Source organism: Hetaerina americana, unplaced genomic scaffold, assembly GCF_022747635.1.
Source record: "Hetaerina americana unplaced genomic scaffold, ioHetAmer1.1.p SCAF_4, whole genome shotgun sequence".
In the NCBI taxonomy this organism is placed as follows: domain Eukaryota; kingdom Metazoa; phylum Arthropoda; class Insecta; order Odonata; family Calopterygidae; genus Hetaerina; species Hetaerina americana.
Window position 1 is genome coordinate 21,038,124 of NW_027286985.1, and position 22,609 is coordinate 21,060,732.

Here is a 22,609-nt window from a genome sequence, read left to right on the forward strand (position 1 = left end):
GTCAAGTATTCCGATTGGTTTATAAACACCTCTTTTTAATCGTCAACAATGGGTAAAATGAAAGAATCCCAAAAAATCTCTCACGACTCTTCGACCAGCGAAAAAGCATGGCTTGGGAGAGGGTAAAAATGTTCCGAGGGGTTTTAAAGTCTTGATGAAACGGCAGAAAAATCCGCAGCGGTAATATAAGCGGAGTCCAGCGCTGGTATGCACACAAACGCGAGCAATTTCACAGTGAAAAAAAATTATCATTTCCCTCGACAGGTGATTCGAACGTACCTGTCACGAATCCGTGGCAAGATGAATGACTTCTAGGCCGCGAAATTTCTCACATTTGGTTTGAGGGATTGAATAAAAAAAACCAAAGGCGGATCAGACAAGCATATGGGAGCAAACGGCTCTCGCATGGGTCAGGATAATGGCCTTCTCGGACCGGAAGACAAGAGGACGGAAGAAAGAAAGAAAGAAAAGATTAAGTATCCTGCACCAAGTGAATTGGAGCGATAGGCATTGGTAGATGGATGCGAGGGAGGAGTAGGAGGGGACGCGCTCGCAGAGCTATTTGATCAGCGCATTGGTTTTCAGGGACTGTCCATCGAAACCGAAATAAGTATCTCTCTCCCCGAAGGCGGAATACCATCGACGACTCTCGGCATTTGGAACGCGCAGCCAAAAGGGAATGTTGGAAGGGTCTCCCACTCACACCCATCCCCAAAGACGAGGAACGACCCAGCGTCATAAAATCAACCGCACGCCCCCGGAAATGTTTCGGTGAAGTCGCCCCTAATATGCAACCCGATCCGTATAAGGGATGAGCCAGCATGGTGAAATGCGTAAAAAAAAGAGGGCGGGACGAAGAGAGGAGACTTTCCGCCGTTCGCTCGAGAGACCCCCTTGGCGGAAGTTGGACGGCCGAGACGGCGGAAGACGTGTCCTAGCAAACAAAAGGACCTATTAGGGAGACGAGGAGAACTGGTCGCCTACAGATGGAAGGAGGCACATTCCAGGAAAGGGGAGCATGGGAACGGCGACTGCAGGGGGTCGCTGTCCCCTCGACGACCGCCGTGATGAAGACCTCGGGAGGAGAGGAGAGGAAGGTCGGCACGCGGGCGGGGAGAAGACGACGGTGGGTAGCATCATCTCCCGGCATCCCCGTAAGTATTTACATTCGAGAGGTATCGTCGATACGAGTGGAAAGACAAGGATGAAACGAAAGGGTATTGGGGAACAGAAACGAAAGAGGAAACTAATGAAAGAAACCTGGTTTAATGAGACTGGTGGTGGTACGTTTCGTATTATAAAACTTCGAGAGGCATTGTTTTCTCACATTAATTACGCCTAGTACGTAGTATGCCGGGAAATATTTCTTCGATTCCTACTACAGTACGCCCCATTAATCACTAAAAGAATACGCAAGACATTGAATTTGTGAAAGACATAAAAATTTACCTGTGACACCAAGGAAATTCTGAAAATGACATGATGCATAGAAGCAGATGGGATCACCAGAATAATATAGGAGAGATGGACACTGTCGTTGACAAGTTTGTTTTTACCCTTTGCAGACTGATGCAAAGTGTATAGAGGTCAAATTTGTTTCAAGATATACTCAAAAGTTATCAACTAGTAATCATCGTAACTTCAGTTGATCAACAAAAGGGAACGTTTCTCAGGTAAATACATCTTGCGACAATGCAGTCATCCCAAAGATTTCATGCGGAATTACTTTCCTTCATCTCTAAAAATTTGAAAATACATTACCAAAAGAATGAAACAGCATAGTTTACAGTGGTATCCCATCAGCAGCCAGTACTAATAAGTAACTATATTCCCTATTTACAAGGAGCATGCTTCATGTCTTTAGTACGCGATGCAAGGTTCTCGCCTTCACTGGAAGTACAGTCAAACCCTTCAAGATACCAAGTAATATACTTAAGCCTGGATTTGCTGCAATACGTTGAAACGTTAGAAGGAAGGAATTGCTCAGAGAGGATATTTTTTAAAAAGTTTCCAATTGCATAATACATTTAAATTTGCTCTACTATGGGTAGAGTGAACGCCGGCGCTTTTTATGAAAATTCCTAATAACATAATTTGGTACAAAATAACTAAGGCAGTGGCGAAGTTTATTTAACCGAAATAAATATTCCAAATTTAAAGCAACTCAGTGCGAAATGAAACAATCTGCTCCATCAATTTTCGCCACTCCGGTTTTTCTGTTATCCATGATACAGTTATTACCTCAATAACATCATAACCTGCGCACGCATCCCACAAACACGCCCCTGCATTCAACCGAGTATGGCGGACCTTCTGACGACAACCCCTCACGATAATTCCCGACGAAGACAAACGACAAACGGCCTCATCCGTTTCAACGTCCACCGGAGCTGATTAATATGCACGGGCACAAGCCAGTGTCCATTACTTAATCGAGGGGCGGGTGAGCCGACGATGATCATCCGTGATGCACACGGCGCCCCTCCTCCCGATTGACTCGCTACCACCCCACGCCGCTACGCTACGGATACACGGCAAACCCGCCGTCGACCCACCCAACCCCTCCTCGAAGACCCCGCTCGCAGATGACGTGATGGGCCTCCAAGACGTGTATGCCGGACGGGAGACGCGATGTAGTCGACGGAGGGATGACGTGCGGGGGGAAGAGAGCACGTCGGGGCAGATGTGAGTTCGAAATGAAAGTATTTCTTTTTTAGCAGTGCTCCACCGTGTTAAGGTTGATTTTAGATGGACCCAGGCACCACGCACTGCTGTACTTCAATGCTCCCACTGACATAAAACGCAGTATCTTTAAACCCCACATTACACATTACAAAAACTCATTATTCAGCCCTCCATACTTTCTACCTCCCTTAATACCATCCAAAATGCATATCCTTTTCCTCCCTCTGCCTCGCTATCCCAGCATTCTATCCCTATTCTCGTCTTCGGCATCCCGTCCCCTCTCAGTATCTCTTGCATCCACTTGTCCTGCCTTATTCGCGTTTTTCTCAACAGCCATTTCTCTTTCCCTATCATCTCTGGAACTTCATCGTTTGTTTTCCTTTCTGACAAATGTTCTCCATTCTCTCCAGATTCACATCTTTAACGCCTTTAATCCACACTTATCCTTTTACCTTAACGACCAAGTTTCCGAGGTATACAAAAATACGATCCGTATTAGTTTCACTAGTATTTTCTTTACAACTTAAGGTGCCCGTCATCAACTCTTCCCTCATTGGAAACATTTCCTTACCTCACTTAAATCTTCTTTTAATCAATCCCCTTACTACTTTGCCCACCTTTCTCTAAAACCTTCCTAGATAGGTTAACTATTTTAACTATCTGTCCAAGTTCCCCAAAAAATTATAAAGGGGACCGGGGATAAGGAAATTTTCTAGTTATGTATCCAAAAAAATATTAAAAGAGGGGGGGGGGGTAAGGAAGAGACACGAGTGGACTGACGGGAGGAAGGGAGAGAAGGACGCCGATTTCCAGAGAGTTCAAGAAACTTGCGGCAGGGGGTCTTGTATGCGGAGAGCGCGGCAGAGGGAGATGAGACGTGGTGCTCGGCTCGGGCGGTGTGAGGGGGAAACATTCACCGCGTCCAGAAGGACAAGACCTTCCTTTTACACGAGACTTTTATCGGAGGATCCAAATCAAATTTTTTCCGGCCCATCTCCTCCAACTCACTCCCCCTGTTTAACTAACGATCACCCTCCCATCCCATCTTCCGCGTATCCTTTCCCCAACTGATTCCTCCCCCGTGGGAGTGGATTTACAGGAGACTCGAGGGGAGGAATTTTAAAACTTGGCACTCGCCGGCACCCCCCTCACGCACAACCCCTATCCCCCGCCGTATTTCTCTCCTCAATACGCACTCACGCTCATGCCGTCACGTGCGTGGACCAATGTCGAGACGGGAGTAAGTGGTCCTCCCATCGATCACGCAATCAATCTGAATGGGTCTCGGAAGTGAGTATGTCTTTCGGTTAAGGAAGAGCAGGGGGAGAACGTTTTCTGGACATGAGGGAGTTCCCCTCCCGCAGGTTAAGTGATGGGGGATGCCAGAAGGAAGCGGTGCCTTTTTTTTATTTCGTGAGTCGACAACTTGTTATTCTCGGAATTATTCTTTCGTGCCTCCGTCCGGCATGAGGCAAATCAACCGACGGCTGCAAAGGAAGAACGGACTCCCCCTTCCTAACTCTTACGAAATAGGCATCCCGTTTTCCCGCGGAAACTGTTAGAATTATCAACGGGGGCCAGAAGCAAGGGTTGCGGGCAGGAGTGAGACAAGCCCCCGTGGCCTACCGCAGGCCAAGGAAAATGCGACAAATTGTCATAAGGAATGTCAGATATTTTAAATTTAAATTATATTTAATACTTCAACATGCAATCGCACTTCATGGGTGCTGGTAGCAGTGATAATTACTCCTTCATTCGTTGGGTGAAAATAGGACGCTCAGGTCCTGCCTTATCTGTAAATAGTATTGCAAAACACGAAAGACGGAACTCATACCAGAATCATTTGAGCTGCCTGGCAAGTAGATGTCCCACCATGCAACCATGCGACCGATAAGTGTAAGTTTGTTCCTAAGAATATGGGCACCTGCTTTTGAAGTGACCTTGCGGCTAATATTGATCGTGGTAAGGATTCCGGGTTAGACGAAAGAGAGCATCTTTCAGGAATATCCCTTTAAAGAACTTACATTTCCAATGGTTTTAGGAGGACCTTTAAATGTCTTAAATACCTGCATAAAAATGACATCTGAAACAAAAACTTAAATTGTCCCGACTTATGAATATTAAGTTGAAATCAAACGATAACGACACACGGGGGACACTTCAAAAGACTTAAAGGCCAACTTAAAACTCTAGTTTTCGACAACTCTTAATTTCCAATAACTCTAACCAAAGGCCATGATTCATGTTTATTAACATAGAGCAATGTGTACACTAGCAACAATTCTTCTATTTTCGTTTTTTTCGTGGATTTGCCAATTCGATATATGGGATCAGAGCGCAACGCAAGATTAATTAAAATAATAACGGGACTTTAAACCCGGGTGGAAGATTTTTTAAAGGTCATGGCAGCATCTACACGGGTTCATGGAAAATTAAAAAGCCAGTTTCTTCACTCAGACGTCTGAACGACAACGGCTAATTAAAAGTTCCGGGTGTAACGCGTCAAGACAAACAAACTCGGCCGTGAAACCCGAGATTGTTATTGCTAGTTTACCGTTCAAGGTAGGTTTTGATGGACACGGACCGATCATCGCTGCATTTTCCATTTCCATCCAAAAAGACACAGCCCGAAACCTCATTTTACGCTATACTGTTCCTAATCTATCATTAATTTCTATTTCTTTTCATTCTGTCCAACATTCCTGTCACTTCCTCCCCTCCTTCACTTGCATTATGTTCTTCCCTCTATCATAATCTTCAGAATTTCATCGTCGATTATGCACTACTCTGAAATAAAATTCTATACATTCACCTTTCCTCCCACCTTTGGATTTCTCCCAACAATCCTTTCTCTTACCCCACCATGACTAGCACTTCCTCGTTCGTTTTCCCATCCATCTATTTCATCTTTACCCTCCATCTCCACACCCACATTTCAAAAGCTTACAAGCCTTTCGTTTTGCCTCAACGACTATGTTTCCGCGCCGTTAAAAAACCACGTTCCATATCCAAGTTTTAAACAACCTTACCTAAACATCCTCACCCAAAGTCCCTGTCATCGATTCCATCCTTCTGATAAGCAAAAAGAATTAACAAAAATATTCATAGAATGATCCTGCAGATGGGGGACGAATGACGACACAGGTTCCTGCCCCAGCACCGGTCGCGGCCGAATGGACTGCCAACAAATCGTGCGTGGTCCATCCGTTCGCTCTCCAACCGCAAAGGAGTCTTCTTGGACTCGGTTTTTGTGCTCTCGATTGCAAAAGTCAACACTAAGCGATGTGATTAAAGTGAGGAGTTTAAACAATCGGAAGCGAACCCGACCAAACGCACCGACGAAATAAATGACAGCGAACCTCGGTGTATTTGAGGCAAAGAATGAGATAGAAATCTACCGGAGGCTAATCTAGTCTACAAACATAAGAGGGAACCCGGGAATTGTGTGAGGTTTTTGTGGATCAATTAAAAACGTATCTTGCTTCGAAAAATTCACAATTCGCACCACCACCACGATCATCTTCTGATTCCAATTCATTAGCCTACAATATTTCACCAAAAACTCATCGCCTCAACCTTCGACTACCATGCAAACAATCCTTGACAACCACCATTTCACACTGGAAATAATGCGTCTCATGAGCTTAAAAAGACGTCAGCGATGACTTAAGCAACTACTGAATGAGCTGAAGTGACTTTACTTTCGCATAATTAGCATTGGCTTCTCATGGATTTGGAAAGCTACACTTTGGTGGCCTGCAGTTCAAGATATCACGCTTCGATCATCCATTAGATTGGAACAGAGGCCATGTCGACGAATGGTAAGGAATGCCGTCTCTGTTTACATTACGCTCGTAGTCGCCGAAGCAAAACATATGATTATTTTATTAGTCCGCCCAAATATATTTTTAACCGATCTAGTTATATATTGTTACAGCCATAAGCCTTAAAATGGATAAACTGCTCAAAACCTTGACGATAATACTGTCAGAACCTGGAGTAGTTAGTAATAAAAAAAGTTTTAGTGGACTATGCAAATACATTTTCATTTCGAAAATGATAAGCAAGTTCCACAAAGTGAAGCCCAAGGACTTTTAAATACGCTATGTAGAATAAATTCTTCCTCAGTCCTCGCTTCTCTGTAGATGCAAAGAGAACGCGAGCCACATTATAGTCCTAGGTACTTGCTTCAACGGGTAAGGCTGTGTCGCATAATATTGGACCGATAATATTTTTAATAAAAACAAAAGCCACGCCGGCAGCGAGATTTGAACCCGAAACAACCACCCAGCCAGGTCAGACCTTTTACCTTACCCACACCCCGCGACTGGCTTCAAGCCAACGAATCGGCCCGCTAAACGCTTACCAACTTCAATGAGGCCACAGCTTGCGGTAAAACCTTACGTTGTCCGCGAAATCCCGGCAGAGGATTGGCCGAAAACCCTCGACCTCACGTTCAAGAAACGAAACGCGAGCGACGGCGTGAGTGTGGAGGAGCAGTGCGAGTGGAAACACCCCATTCACTCATTCCCTTTACGCCCCTCGTATTGGACACGGCCTGCCTCTGCCGCATTCCAACTCTCATCCCCGATAGGGCACGGAGCGCGAGAAGAAGGAACGGCCTCGCAACTCGTCGAGGAGGAACGGAACATGAGCGGAAGGGGAGCAAAAAAAAAGTATCGCGAGACCACCTCCGTTTCCTATTCCCCCTCCCTTCCGAGAAAATGCACCGTGCAGTGAAAATTAAATGCTAACAGATCCCAGGATATAATCATTTCCCAGATCGAGAGTTTTCCGCGAAATTTCGTTTCCGCGATATTTTTACGGCTGGGATTCGGGAGATTTCTGCGTGCCAGTATCTTTTTTTTCGGCTGTAAATGTTCAAAGCTCGAATCCCTACATTAGAACGAGGCGAAAGTCAAAGGAAAATGTGGCAAAAATTTCGCAGTGCTGATAGAGACGTTCAACGTCAGGATCGCAAATCACGCTTATGTAATAATAAGAATGCTTTCTTTTTCGTTCTCACACAGGAATCCCCGTTTAAGTTAATATTGATATATCAAACAATAACTTGAAAGAAACGAAGGCACGGAGAGAAATCCACACGGGGGAATCCGAACCCTCAATTTCGGATTGGAATGGCGAATGACGGTACCTTGGCCGCGCCAAAAAATCTAATACCAAGGCTATCCTATGCGCATCAATAACGGTATTCGATGAAAGCAAGCCGATATACCATCCTCTCTTTGTACACCAACACGCAAAATATTCGGACAATACCTATGGTTTCAATTCCGGATCGATTCGACATTTTTAAAACAAGGATCCACATTTAAAATGAAATATCGCAAAGTCCAAGCTTATTCCACAAAATAAACTCTAATTATCAATACGATGCACCGCGTGGCTTGACGACCCAACACTGCTATGCAGTAACGAGCAAAAGGGTAGCATTAACAAAAAGCAATGAGCTCACTAGCAACAATACTAAGTGCACTCAACCATAATAGTAATGGACCCAAGTGGGACCACGGTCCTTGGAATTTTTTTATTGAAAACTTTTATAATGCAATGTTTTCGGTTTTTTCTCGTGGATTTGCAAAGTCGATATATGGTATTCGGGTGCAGGGCAAGGTGAATTAAAATAATAACGGGACTTAAAAAAATAAGAATTCTTCATTTAACTACACTGACTTTCAGGAGAATGGTCATCTTTTCGGAGGAATAGATAATAGAAACTGCGAGGAACTGAATAAGTCAACGGCCTGGGAATACGTTGCTCATGTTGTCCAGATGTATTTCGGATGTAACCTAAAATGCCATTCGTATACTCTTCAGGGATCGATTAAATATGCATCTTTGAGTAAGAAACTAAATGAAATCAAAATTATCGCGCACCCATCAATATAATACCATATCAGTCAATCATCAGGTGATAAGTCAAAGTCCAGTCAAGGTACTTAATACTTTGATCATGAATAATACACTACAACGAGGAATTACATTATTTTTTAAGTGATTTTTCAGAAAAGGTAAGGCATTTTATGATCTCATCGTCTACTCCTCCTTGCTGTGGCTTTTGTCTTTGACTCCTGGGTTTTCCTTACCCCTGTATTTAAATTGTTATCTGGAGCTATTTTTGTAAAGGTTGATATTTATTTTTTCTTCTTTTATGCCCCCAATGCAAGTGACTTTGTGTATTATAAGCTTGATAAATAAATAGCTGGGCCTTACGCTTTCTATTTTTCCTTCGCAAATAGTCTCAGACTAAAAGCCTTCCTGGTACAGGTTGTTTCAATTATGTATTTCCCTTAGTTTCACATTAGGGCCTTGACAAGAGATGTAATATGAAACTTAGAATGAATCCCTCTTTAGCAGCTTTGACTTGGGTTTACGAACTGTATTTTTTCAGTATTTACTCCACGAGTGTCATCTTCATGCCTAGAGTGAGAGTCAGCGATTCTCTTCTCGCAAATACTTAACCTGCCTTAATATGTGAACTATCCCACCTTCCCTAGATTAATATCTCACGACTTGAATGCTTGACTTAGCCTTCCTACTCTTAGATAATCTCATCGATTATACTTTATTGTGACTAATCTTTACTGTGACTAATCTAAGCTAAAGATTTAATATTTCCCAGAATAAAAGCCCAAAGCGCATGATCTGCATCAGACGTACAAGGTTTCGTCGGCCGGGCGAATTTTATGCATTGCCACGTATTACAACTTCACTCCAAAATCACGGTGAGACGGAATATTTATCTCTTTACGCTTCGCGCCAACCAACAAAAAGAATGCATCGTGTAAAACAGTGATGAAACGTCGTCTTCATTTCCCGGTGCAAGGGTTGTTCGCGAAATCCAGATCGGTTGGCAGGAGGAGGAGAATCCTCTCTGCGAGTTCCGCGAGAGAGAGTATTTCCCATTCGAGTCATGCGCCGGCCGACCGTTGCTCGGCGGGGTCGCGGGACGGCCCGCCGCGTGAGGGGCGTCCTTCTCTGGGTGTGTGTGTGTGTGTGTGTGTGTGTGTGAGTGCCTTCCGAAAGGCGAGCTGACCGCTGCGGGCGGCGGAGAGAGGAGAGAACCCTGGGAGCTCAGGGGGACGAATGGGAACGGGATGGGACATCGCACTGCTGCAACGTCACCGGGAATCCGATCCGAGCATCTTTAGCGGAACATTTTGTTCGATATCGAGTGAAAAATATTAATGCCGCACCTCTCGGTAATCACATATCTCAGGTCATACAAGTAAAATCTGAAAATGGTCCCATAATCAAGGACTATACAAATTATTGAATCCGCGGATATTTTCGAAGGCTGAACGCCGAGATACACAGAAGGCGCAGAATCCACCCCGAGGGAAGATTTCTCGACGAAGAAAACAAAACTCAGTTGCAGAAACCATTTAAAAAACATCATACAATTTGAAGCAGAAAATGGAAATTACGACTGCGGCAAGTGGATGGAAAATTACTAATTATTACAACACCATACACCTATGAAATGGTCGCTATTAAACTACGCTATGCTATGAGACAAAGTACCAGATCAATTATTTCAGATTGCCCAAATTGCTGATTGGAATAAGTATTACTCAGAATGCACTCATCACTGACAACCAATCCAAATGATGGCAACTTATACATTGAACGCATCAGAAATTCACCACACATTTCACACACCAATCATGAACAGAATAATCTCTCTTTTAGCTAACGAACTTAGAAAACATATGTGAAAAGAAAATTGCATTGATGCATGAATGATCAAATACGAGTGATGTGAACATGGAATAAGAAACGCATATACACTACACATTAGCATATAGTATGACAAACATAAGTACTCCATATAATCTTATAGATAAAAACACTGAAGAACATTCCACAAATCCTTTAGGAAATGATTAAACCCCGCACATCATCATTAGCAGTGCAAATGCAAAGGACCATTTTGCCGGCCCCGGTGGCGGCGGGGTAACGTCCTCGTCTGCCATTCCAAGGGTCGCGGGTTCGATTCCCGCCTGGGTGAGTTTCCCTCCATCTAGGGCTTGGGTGTTTGTAAATGTGACATTGTTATCGTTGTTAATAGTTCGATGTAAAGGCCTAAAAATGTGCTGTTTTCGGACTTATACAGAATAAATAAATAAATAAAAATAAAATAAAACGCTGCACTGCTCATACATTGTCTGGATCGATGGAGGGTGAACGGCCTAGAAAATCATTTCATCTGAGGCAACGGGGGGAACATGGCAGGAATTCTCAGAGGACGCCGTCAAATAGAACTACTGTCGAACGACAGAGCAAATACTTCGAGAGAAACTCACGACAACCAACCCGTGAGGAAGCATTTTTTTTCGGCGGCGAGCGGAGGCCGTTTCGAAAGCAGCGTCGAGCGAGGAGAGAGACTGGCGGGGGCACGCCTCATTAGCGCGGCGCTTAACGTCCCAAGCGCGCACACCCTGAAATATTGCCATCCAGCCTTAGCGCCCGGTACTGAGGCAAAAAATCAAAACGTGCATACATGAAAGAAGGGGGAGGGGAATTTTCGCCATGGAGATGGAGAGGCACGTAAAAGCAAAGGCGCCCGAGTATGAGAGGAAAGTAAAAATGATGAGCTTAAGAAATTAGAAGACGATTTCGTGCAGTGTAATATGCAATTGCCGATTGCGGGCGCTCAAAGTTTACACAAATTAGACATCCTCCTCTGAACTATAACATGGCTAACTCGTAAAAACGCGGAATCAATTAATTTTTAATAATTTGCCATTTCACGAAATTCATAAATTGTATCCAACAGTATGCTGCAGAATTGGCTCCCTAGAAATGTGACGCGTCATGATGCCCAACAATGAATTTAAGCATGGATAAATGCACCCTTAATCCAGGAATGAATTTAAAATGGATTATTAATTAAATATTGATCAAAATTACGGTTTTATTACGACGCGGCCTCATTCATTTTTATCGCCTTTTTTCACTATGATTATTATTTTAAAATACACAAGAACATATATTTATAAACCTTTTTATTTTACTGGCTATGCTCATTTGACCACTGTAAAAACAAGGCTTTAATTATTTAAGTTACATACCAGAGAGACGTAAGAACATAGGCTCCGGATGACAGTGCTTGAGCTATAGCAAGCAAATCCAGCGTGATAGGACAAGATTTCGAAGAAGAATACCCATTTCACAGATGCTTTATGAGGCACCACTAATTTAAGCAATGATCTCGAGATAAACACTACGCAGAACGCAGTCAGATGGAGGGATTTCAGCTGATACGCCGTTAATGCCTTGATTCCAATTCATTACTGAATTGCCAATGCGGCCACTGATTTAAAAAAAGTCCTAGAGAGCTAACCTCGGCGGACTGGGGGCAAAAAATATGATAACAGATATCTCCCGAAGGCTAATTCAGTCAACAAACATAAGAGGGAACTTTGGAATTTTAAGAGGTTCTTTTGGATCAAGTAGGAACATATCTTGCTTCGAAAAAATTCACAATTCGCACCACCACCAGGATGGACTTCTGATTCTAATTCATTAGCCTTCAATATTTCACAAAAAACTCATCGCCTCGACCTGTGAATGGTATGTAAGCAATCCTTTGCAACCACCAATTCACGCATCACTGCAAACTGGAAATAATGGGTTTCATGAGAGGAAAAAAAGACGCCGGCGATGACGTTAAAAACTGTAAAAACCGCCGAATGGGCTGAAGTGACTTTACTTCCCAAGCAACTTACTCCCGAAATTGAGTGACACACCTCATTTGAAGGATAATTAGACTTGACCAGGATTGTTAAGCCACTTCGGCCAAAAGCACTTGAAAGTAAAAATGATTCAGCTGAGCATTTATCGTGAAGATGCGTGGAAAGCATTTTTTACCAGATACGAACCGCAGCGGAACAATACCCGGCTCGAGATAATAGCGCGAGAGTGCTAAACCGTGCGCCATCACATGGTGCTGGGTCTACTCGACGGGTGAAGGAAAACTGTCTTCGGAGAAGTCGATCGCCTTTCTCGGAGGCAAACCGCCGCGAGGGAGTAGAGAGAGGATACGCGACGGGCGCGACGGCACGCGGGAGAAATGAAATCCTCTTCCACACCGGGGAAGGGGGGGGGCGGGCGGAAAGGGTAAGCGGGGAGCTTATCCAGAAACGCCAGCGGGCGATGAATGGGTACGGGGCCGCGGGCGGTTGCTGCGGGCGACGGACACTTTGGCGGCGGCGCCACTTCCTCAAAGGGGGTGCGAGCTTTGGAGTGCGCCACCATTCCCAAAATATATGCCCCTCTCTCTCTCTAGAGTGGGTACCCAACGCCAGTCGGGCCGAGCGATCTCGCGGGAAATTAGCGCGCCCGATACAAAGCGCGACGACTCGAGCTCAGACTTCCCGTCGAGATACGAGTTCTATTTCTGCCCCCCTCCCCATATTTCGAGTCATGCTTCTCCATTTCCGAGGCGCAATTGAAACCTTGACGCGCGAGGGGGACGGAAACCGACGCTAGCTGACGTGAAGGCGTGTCATCATCACTGATCTAAAACAGATGCGAGGGCGAGTCAAATGAAAACCTTAAAACGTTAATACTTTATTATCGTAATTTATTAATTACCAAAGGTTCTCAATCATACAAATTTCATCAGCAGTCCTCTTGGCGTACAGTAGAAGTATTTCAGCGCATCTAAAGTTTACGGATACTTCTAGAAAAACCATAACTTCAATTGCTCTAAAAGTCTCTACCGTCACAACAAGGTGTGTGGCTGAACTGGTCGAGGGAAGCCTGACTCGTAAATAACAAGGTTTAAGAGTATCTAATCCAGGCGTCATTGCTAAAGTGAAATAGGTGAAACAACGATCGTCGTGAACTTTAAATCGCTGATGAATATAAAGTGAAGCGGCCATGTTAACACTATTCTTGCGCGCTCTGGTATCAAGCTACCAGTTGTAAGATACTAATGGAACCATGGCTATCACTGTGGGATACGAAAATTGGCATTGGTACTGTTTCTAAACTGTAGCGCAGTTTAAAGGCTTTCACTTCATTCACCCACGCAATTTATGAAGGGGACGTGACAAAATTTTTCCACAAAATAAAATTTAAAAATTTTAGAAAACTCCAAATACCTTCATTTGAATTATTTCAGACACCGTCTTGCGTCAACGAGTTCATATCCAGTGTTTCATTGGCATTTTGGACCTTAATAGTGTCTGGTCAAATTTTAATACCCACCCACCAATCAAGAAAGACAAGCCTTTATAGCTTAATCCCATCCTTCATTTGAATAAATAAACAAATTGATTTTGAATTCGATGGTTTTAGGCTCTACTTTGTGAAAATTCATGATCATCGAATCAGTGTTATCAATAGTATTTATTCACACAAAAAACAACAGATGTTTGTGTGAAAAAATACTATGTTTATTTATTCAGTGGAAGTAATTTTGACTGAAATTCCGAAGCACGCCGCACATTCTACAGATATCGTTAATTATATTTCTTTGGAGTAAGATAGATTACGAAACGATTTATTGCTCGCATGAAATTTCACGTTCTTCTCGATTTTCCTTGACTCTTCCGAACTTATACGAGTATACTAGTCCCAATGTCCACTGGGTTCCTGATAAGACATTTTTCCCCATTGTATTAAATCAAATTTAACTCAATGCACCCCAGGTGTCACACAGCCCAGAGATATTTGCGTCCGTCTTTAGACGCGCAGCCCATAAGACTATCCCGAGAATCAATATCACAAAACTCTAGCCAGAGAGAAAACCAAGAAAATAATTAGCAGCTATCATTATCAGGATTTCAAACACTAATCAATGCACTGCTCATCCCAGAAAATCATCACGAGGAAATATTCACGACCAGGGAAGAAATACGGCTGGAATGCCGAAATGAAAAATAGGATTTTTTAACCTCTGACGTAAATGAAAAAAAAACAAAAATATCAAAGGCATCACAATAAGAGGAAACCTATTGGAAAATTGTTAATTGCTGTTACCAATAAACTGTCAATTACAAAAGTAAAAAGTCGTATGCATACGCACACGTAGTCCACACATCGAACCTCATAAGTCTTCAAATGGGCGAAGATCAAAGAACATTGTCTAACTCATCTTTCATAGGTAACTAAAGAGACTCTATGAAGCACTGGAATAAAGAAACTTCTGATTACAAGTCCACTTGTTCCAAAAGTGGAAAAAACGAGCGTATCTTTGCCATGCCATAAATTATATAAAAGATAAGAGCATTTACATTTCTCGTTTATCAATTTCAATCCTCTAATCTGCAAAGACACTATCTGTGCGGTCCTCATTTGACCCTCGTCGGCATCAGAAATAAGCTGGCGTGCTCTACGCATTTCTTATTAGTATTCGCCTGATTTGATTCCTTTGAACACTAAAAAAATACTTAAATGTTAGTGCTCTACTTATTGGAAGCTGACTCCGCACGCCTACACATGTGGTTTAAGCTAAGGTCCCATAGTTGATGCACGCAGCTCAACAAATTAGTTCCATAATTCGCATCATTTAAATTTCTAAAGGTAAATAATATGTGAGCAACATTTCATTCTAATATTTCATATCTGGTGTGGAATCACTCTGTATAACACACCCTAGCAGAGACTTGTGAGGGTACCAGACGGATTTAAAAATTTCACCCACATTCATTCACGAAATCCCTCACGGGAAACTTTAAAACGACTGATGTCATAATAGCAGGAATATTTAATCTGTGTCAACTCGTAAATTTTCCATTAATATCCCATGGCGCTTGCTTTCTTGCCGTAACAACGGTAACAACTACCACAAACCTTAGTAGGACTTCACTTGATTCCTTTATTAAGATTTTTTTCGATAGGCCTCTCAGCTACTTGTCACATATGTTGAACTTGGCCTAGCAAATGTGAATTAGTTTTCTTCTACGTCCCTCACCACGTGAACATTTAAGTATAAACTTGAAATGTTTCCCTTTGGCCTCACTGGATACCCCCCGAACGTACGAATCAATTGAACAACAAATGGAGAAACAAGCAAGACCGTCGGCGAATTACAGCAAAGACTAACATCGTACGAATTTCACTGAGGACGACACTGTTAGAGTTACCCTAATGCCGTCTTTAGTGAAGCGCTACCATATACGGACACTCTAAATGCAAATACGAAAAAAGGATTTCCATGGCTACTTATATCAAACTCGTCCATCGGAATGCATAAGCTCGAGGCCGTTCATCCGCATTTTGCGGTGCAAGAGGCCCGAGTAACAACCACACTCAATCACATTCCCCCGAGCAAGATGAGACGCCAAACGGAGGAAAACGAAAGTGAGTAAACGCCTGGTCTTCGCCCTATCATTTAACCGAATCGCTTCTCGGCCAAATGGCCGCCGGGGTGCAAGACATGCATGCATTAGCGTCTTTGCTATATTTACGGCGGCGTCACGCTATGAAGCTTCCGCCGAGATGACGGAACCAATGCGTTCTTCCCCCTTATCTCAATTGTGTCATCTTAAAGAGAAAAGTTATCTCTATGAAATTGAGCAAACAACGTTTAAGTGATTTTTTTTCCTTCTCGTTTTATCTGATAAGAAAAATAACTTGAAGTCTACTCACTTTCATTTCAAAATGTGTTCGTTCGGCTTGGGGATAATGTTGCCATTTCAAGGGTGACCTCATGATTACCACTAAAGCCTCAAACATGTCTTGAAATATTGAACTAGAAAGGTTAGTAGCCAGCACGCAAACACTTTCTCCTCGCTGTATAATGTACCAAGAAGATGGGACAATAAAATTAAAATTTCTTAGACAAAAAATAATTGAATTAACTTACTTACATATTGCAACAATAGATTTTTTTATAAGTTTGATCTCATTTTATGATTCTGTATAGGGCGTAATATATTGTGATGAATCGGGAAAAATGCAATGTAGTGCTATAAAAATCATATTTAAAATTATTGAGTAGCTAATTTTTAAATAAAGTGGCTAATAAAAAAAATTTTAGAATTTTAGAAAGATCCAATCCTTTACAACTGACACATCATAGCAAGTAATTAATATCTTTTGGTCTTCACTCAATATTTAAGAAGGAAATGCGAGAAACAATATTCACCAAGAATATTTAAACAATGAAACTGGAGATCTTTTAAAATTTTTTCCACCAAATTTTGACTCAATCTTGGTTTTCATGCAATATCCTAGTGTAAGCAATCAAGGCTGAAATTGTCTTCTTTCCGAAACTTTCTTTTCGTTATTTTCCAAAAAACTGCCGCCAAACGGTGAGCATTGTCGCGGAGCATAATGTTTGAATACTCGCCTTTTCGATCATTTGGGGATAATTACAATGATATGCAAACAAAAAAAACATGGAACGTCTGAATACTATAAGCCGCTCTTCGAACTGTGAGCAGAAGCAATCCTCATTTCATACATCCTAAAGTATCAACGAAAGAAAACATAGAATAAAATTAACGTTGCAACGCTTGGAATCGTTCAAATTTCGCAATTGATACAAACGCAAGAGTCCAAACGACCACATCGTGACGTTACCACAATTATTGCCGAAACACACCACGAAGGAGTGGATTTTCCACTCGGGACGCCGAATTCGGGGAATGAATATTTTAAATCGAGGGATTTTGGCGACCAGGGTGTCCGGGTAGATTGCATTTGCACTGATCAATGGGCGAGATTAGGTCGGACTCTACTCGCAACCTGACCGCAGGAGACGCGGAGTACGTGTCGCGCACGCAGATTCACGCTTGGATGAATAGCGACAAGTTCAGAGTTTGAACGTCAAAGAAGTAACCGAGCCGGCCTTGGGAGCAAAACAAAACCTGTGCCCGCGCTTTGTCTCGGGGCACGCGCGGAAATTGGCAGGCTTCGAAGAAAACTCGCAGGAAAACTCAAAACCGCGAGGCAACGCTGGCGTTGAATCCAGGATTCTATCTCAGCCTTACGTAGCAAGAATAAACACAGACCATCAAGACGCGGCATATACAGTGGAAGCTTTAAATGGACATTAGTCATACTTTGGATATTTTCTTTAGTCACCGCTTTGGCCAAGCGGCAATTTAAAATATCAGGCTACATATGATAGATGAGAATACACGTGAAAGTTTCCGAGTAGCTTAAACCATCAATAGATACAACGATTAATAGGCAAATATTAATGACTCGAGGGAGAAACAAACTGACTTCGAGGCGTTCCAAAATGGTAGAGGCTCACGAACATTCCTTGCTAACATTTACTTTAGTTAACATCCCCGCGATCTGAGCAAGATCTGAATCTGCAGCATTATGTACGGCTATATGGCGTGATAACCAGCAAGCAGATTAGCGCATCCGGTACATATGGTCGCCAATTTTATACAATGAATTAATATGTTCTGCCCCCCGCCACACGCCCTTGCGGCGGCTTGCGGGGTATTATGTAGATGTAGAAATGAGAACATCATTCACCGATATATACGATGCGACTGTCTTGCGCTCGCAACCGTGAAACGGGGAGGAATTTGAAAAACTCCTGGGCCAAGAGCAACCCCTGAGGAACCACACTGGTGATGCCGAGTCTCTATTACCTATGCTAAGCAGACCGTCTATGGACACCATCTTCTCCGAGTCGAAGGAGTCGTAGGAGTCCTCGTAGTCGAGGGTGGCCGTGTGCTGCAGGGGGGTCCCCCAGCGGACCCTGGGTGCACTCCCGCCGCCATGTTCGGCCTTCCTCTCCCCACTCGCCGCCGGTATATCCATGTCTCCCTCTCCGCGGTCCTCCCGTCTCCTTCACTATCTATAAATGTCACTGATGCTCTCTTCCCGCTCGATGATATTTCTTCAACCGTCCGTTCTCGGAGAGAGACTGAGATGGAAACCTTCGACGGAAAAGACGACCCGGTCGAAAAACCCACCAGGAGGAGGGAAGATGGGGGTGGGAGGAGACAGTGGGACTATGGCGGGGAGAGGTGGATGTGTTGGGGGAGGGGTGCGGTTCTGTGTCTTATTTCCCAATCGACGCCCGAATGGGGATGCGTCGTTAAAAAATCCTTCCGCGAATCCACCTCGAGAATCGCTTCACACCCGAGGCTCGCACTCAACGCATACACACACGCACAAACAAACTAAAAACACGGCGAAGACCACGCAAATGTTGTTGTTTTCAAATATATATTTCTTTTTGAAGCTGGAGATGCTGAAGGATGCTCTTACAGACGGCTGCAGCGAAGGAAGAAATCCTCTTTGGCTTCCCTTTTATCCTTTCTCGTTCTTAGAACCTCAAAAACAGTTATTGCTCTTTTTCTCTGAGGGGAGAAGGGCAATTTTTTGTTCGCCCTCCACACTGGAATAAAAGACCAGGGCGAGCGGTGGAAACCCTTTGCACTATTTCAGCGACCCTCCCACTGCTTCCGTTCCTCGTTTTCGGCACTCCCCTTCTGGTCCTCTTCCTCGCGGTCGAAGATAACAAAAAATAACGAAACAGCACAATAATCCAGGCACGCACCGAAACGATCACGTATGGTGAAACGGAACTCACGAAATAACACTTCGAAAAAAATTATGACAAAAATAAATCCGAGGGCGAAATTATTGGGTGTGGAGACGACACCAAAAAAAAACAAATCCGTCAACGCCTCAAGTAAGCGAGGAGCCTTATTCGTGCAAGAAAAAATTTAGGGGAGAGAACTCCAGTCCACCAAATTAAATTTAAAAAACTTCAAGCAATGCGTTCAGAAAAGAAGGCTTTTCGGAGGGAGTGGGAACGGTTGGGGGAGGAAATAGTGTTCCCGAGTTCGGGAACCGGGTTCGAAAAAACCCCAAACGAAAGCCCCCGGATGGTGAGACAGAGAGAACACAAGCGCACCGACCTAGCGTGCGACTGTCACGAACACTGTCACCGCGGGAAGGCATGAACAGCCTTATGAAAGGAGGAAAGGGGTGAGGATATGAGGAGAGGGGGTGGACGGGGTCTAGGGAGAGGGAGGGCGAGGGAATGCGCGAGGGGGGAGGGAGAGGAGGTGAAGGGTGGGATAAACACGTCAGAAGACAGACCGCAAGTAGGAGACGGAAGGCTCACCGCACGTAATATTGGAACGGGTCGGGCCGGAGATGCACGGTAGGGGAGAGGATGGGCGGTGAGGGAGTACAACGGGGGGAGGGGAGGAAAGAGGAGGGGGGAAGCGGAGAGAGAGAAGAAAGATCGACGAACCCTCCCCCCTCCCCGGCGGCGAGAGGGAGGAGGTAGTGACACCTTTATTTGTGTTGAGGCAACCCAACCAGTGGCGACATGTCCCCGAGGCGGGCGTTTCGACTCCATGCCGGGAGGGGCCGTCCCAATCCGGGAGTCGAAGGAAGTCCATTGAGGGGACGGATACAGGCAGCCGCGGTGGGGGAAATCGTTATAGTGGAGGAAGAACGGTGGGAACTTCGTAAGGCGAACGCGGTAATGGATTTAAAGGAGATGCCTTCCTTTCCCGCGCGACACGAGCCCCCTCGCCTGAGCATTACGGAAGTGGGACTGGCTATTTTATGGCGGCCGAGAGTTTTATACCAGACTCCATAAACGGTGAGGGATGGAGGAGGATGGCCTGCAAGTCCGTCCCCACGGGGAACACTCCCCCCCCCCCGTTCGAAATTGGCGCGGCACCGTTGCGTTACAAATACTAGAAAACGTCGCGGCCAAACTCCGGACTTTTCGTTCGCTCTTTGTTTTCGCTCGGTTGATGTAAACTGATTAAAGAAGGCGAGAGTGCAAATAGGGTTTATGTCAGAATGCACTAGCGGGCGATCATTCAAGCAGGACTTCGTGCGCGACGGTCAAGAAAGCAAACCCTCGTAGCCTCAGCCGCGAGCAAATTTAAGGCCAAATAAGTCTAACACGGAATTCAAAATGTCTACTTACAACAAATGCATCTGGCCTCCGGTTGACAGAATGATACAGGGGCACTACTACAAGAAGGATGCATCGCTTTCACGCTGCCGAGTATCTAAAACTTGCTGGAAATATAAGTTTTCAGGTGAAAGAAAGCTTCCGGGGTGTTGAATTACCAACTTCAATTCCAGAGAACGAAGGTATTATGTTAACAAAATATGTACTCGATCACAAGGAAATAGAAAAATATTATATCCCATAATCGATACGTGTGTTATCAAGCGCTTCGTTTCATCGTCTACTCGACTGTCAATAGAATGAATACGCAATTAGACAACTCATTAATCACTTTACAATGAAAAAATATGGCAACCCAAAAAGTATTTAGATAGTAAAAAACTAAGGATATGTACAGCCACAGTAATTCAAATAGTTAATACCAGACTTACCTTAGAATTAGTAGAGCTAAAAGGTAGATTTTTTTAAAAAACAGAGGAACATTAAGGTATCTGCTTTCTTTCAATTTCACAGCACTTTTAAGGAAGCTGACTTGGGACATCAACAACGTCGAAAACTGAGAGTTAAATCTTAAAGTTTTTGCATGCCAACATAATTTCCATTGCAGACTATTTTCTTCAATAAGGATAGTTTAATTCGCAAAAAAATGCCCACACGAGAAAAAGCTTCATATAACAGCTAAAGAACCACACTGAGTGATACCATAGTATCCAGAAAAGGCTTAATTACTCGCAATTGTGACTTGGTGTCGCAAGTGACCTTCGTATTGCTTTCTCAACTCATTCTGAAATCCTCACGAGAACTCCATCATTATTACATCTCTCAAGTGGAAGTAGGTACACACAAGAAGTGCATCTTTGACAGTTGTTTTCACTCACAAATGTACACATATAAACCAACTTAAATGAGAAACTAAATACTGAATAAAAATCACCGCGAGAGTAAATATTGGAATGAAATCCCCTCATCTTTTGCCTCCCACAGTCCATGTGACTTTTTAAACCAATGATGCCTAAATGAATAAACAGAGCTTATAAAAAATTCATCCAAAGACAAGGTAATTATTGATATCATTTTACCAATGCATCAGAGTGATTCCTTTGAAATTATTTCACCTTATTTCCTATAAAATATCGAAAAGTAAATCTCATAAAATCCACGCATGTAACAACTTACAGACAGCTACTTCTTACCTTCGCTTTTTTGGTCCGTGATGTGAATTTACCGTTTACCAGGTCCTATAAACCAGTCACTTTCTCAACAATTGTCATTTTTATAATGGACAATAAAACATAAGTACAAATAATAGATATTTACGAAGAAAAATAATACAGCAAAGGGCGATATATAACACACGAAACCACAATGATGAGAAAAACTGCATGCAACTAAAAACTACTAGCAGAATGAACACCCTAAAATTCAACCTTATTTCGAGAACAACTTTGTCCTTTTAATCCGAAAAAATCTTAATCTCGTCACATAAATTATTTTTTTCCCGATCAATTCTAGTCCTACCCTGATAATGTTTAGCCTCTGCGGTATTTCTTATTCCAGAGACGAAGGCTATTACACGTATTGCTGCGAAAACCTTCAAGAGTGAGAGGACGGGCACAATTCTGTAAATATTCAAGGAGCAAGGAGGCCGTAGCCGTGGCTGGCCACCGCTTTCTGATACCAGTAACCTCGGTCGAAACTTGAATGAAACTTTCGCTGCGTTTGCGGACGCCCACGTGATTCCGGGTGAAAAATTCATTGACGTGACCCCGCGACTTTTATACAAGCGTCCTACGCAATGTGCCCAATGGACCGAATGCCCACACCCTTGAAGTTCATTCTGATTGAGCAACCCAAATAACGCATGTGCTACGTGTGCAGCAGTATCAAATATGAGCCGAAAAACGAGAGTGGAAGAAAGCGAGGAGGAAATGGCGCGCCCATGCTCTCAAGTGCGAATATTTCACTTTGCTCTACGACATGTGCTCTATTTTCGGTAGCAAAGGCGACGAAGGATATGTGACTGAAATGAAA

General features: G+C 43.6%; 1 protein-coding gene across 7 annotated transcripts in view; it reads right to left on the minus strand.

Moving 5' to 3' along the window:
• Nucleotides 1-22,609, minus strand: part of Pax (paxillin) — a 483,495-nt gene that overhangs the window by 119,174 nt on the left and 341,712 nt on the right. The window contains exon 1 of one of the 7 annotated variants that reach the window (XM_071590636.1): nucleotides 18,276-18,710. The exons of 4 other annotated variants lie outside the window; for them this stretch is intronic. In XM_071590636.1, coding sequence (XP_071446737.1) covers nucleotides 18,276-18,447 — 172 coding nt within the window. In that variant the 5' untranslated portion in view covers nucleotides 18,448-18,710. Of the gene's footprint in view, nucleotides 1-18,275; nucleotides 18,711-22,609 lie in introns of those variants that run through there. 2 more of the 7 variants (XM_071590635.1, XM_071590641.1) reach the window with 2 other exon arrangements.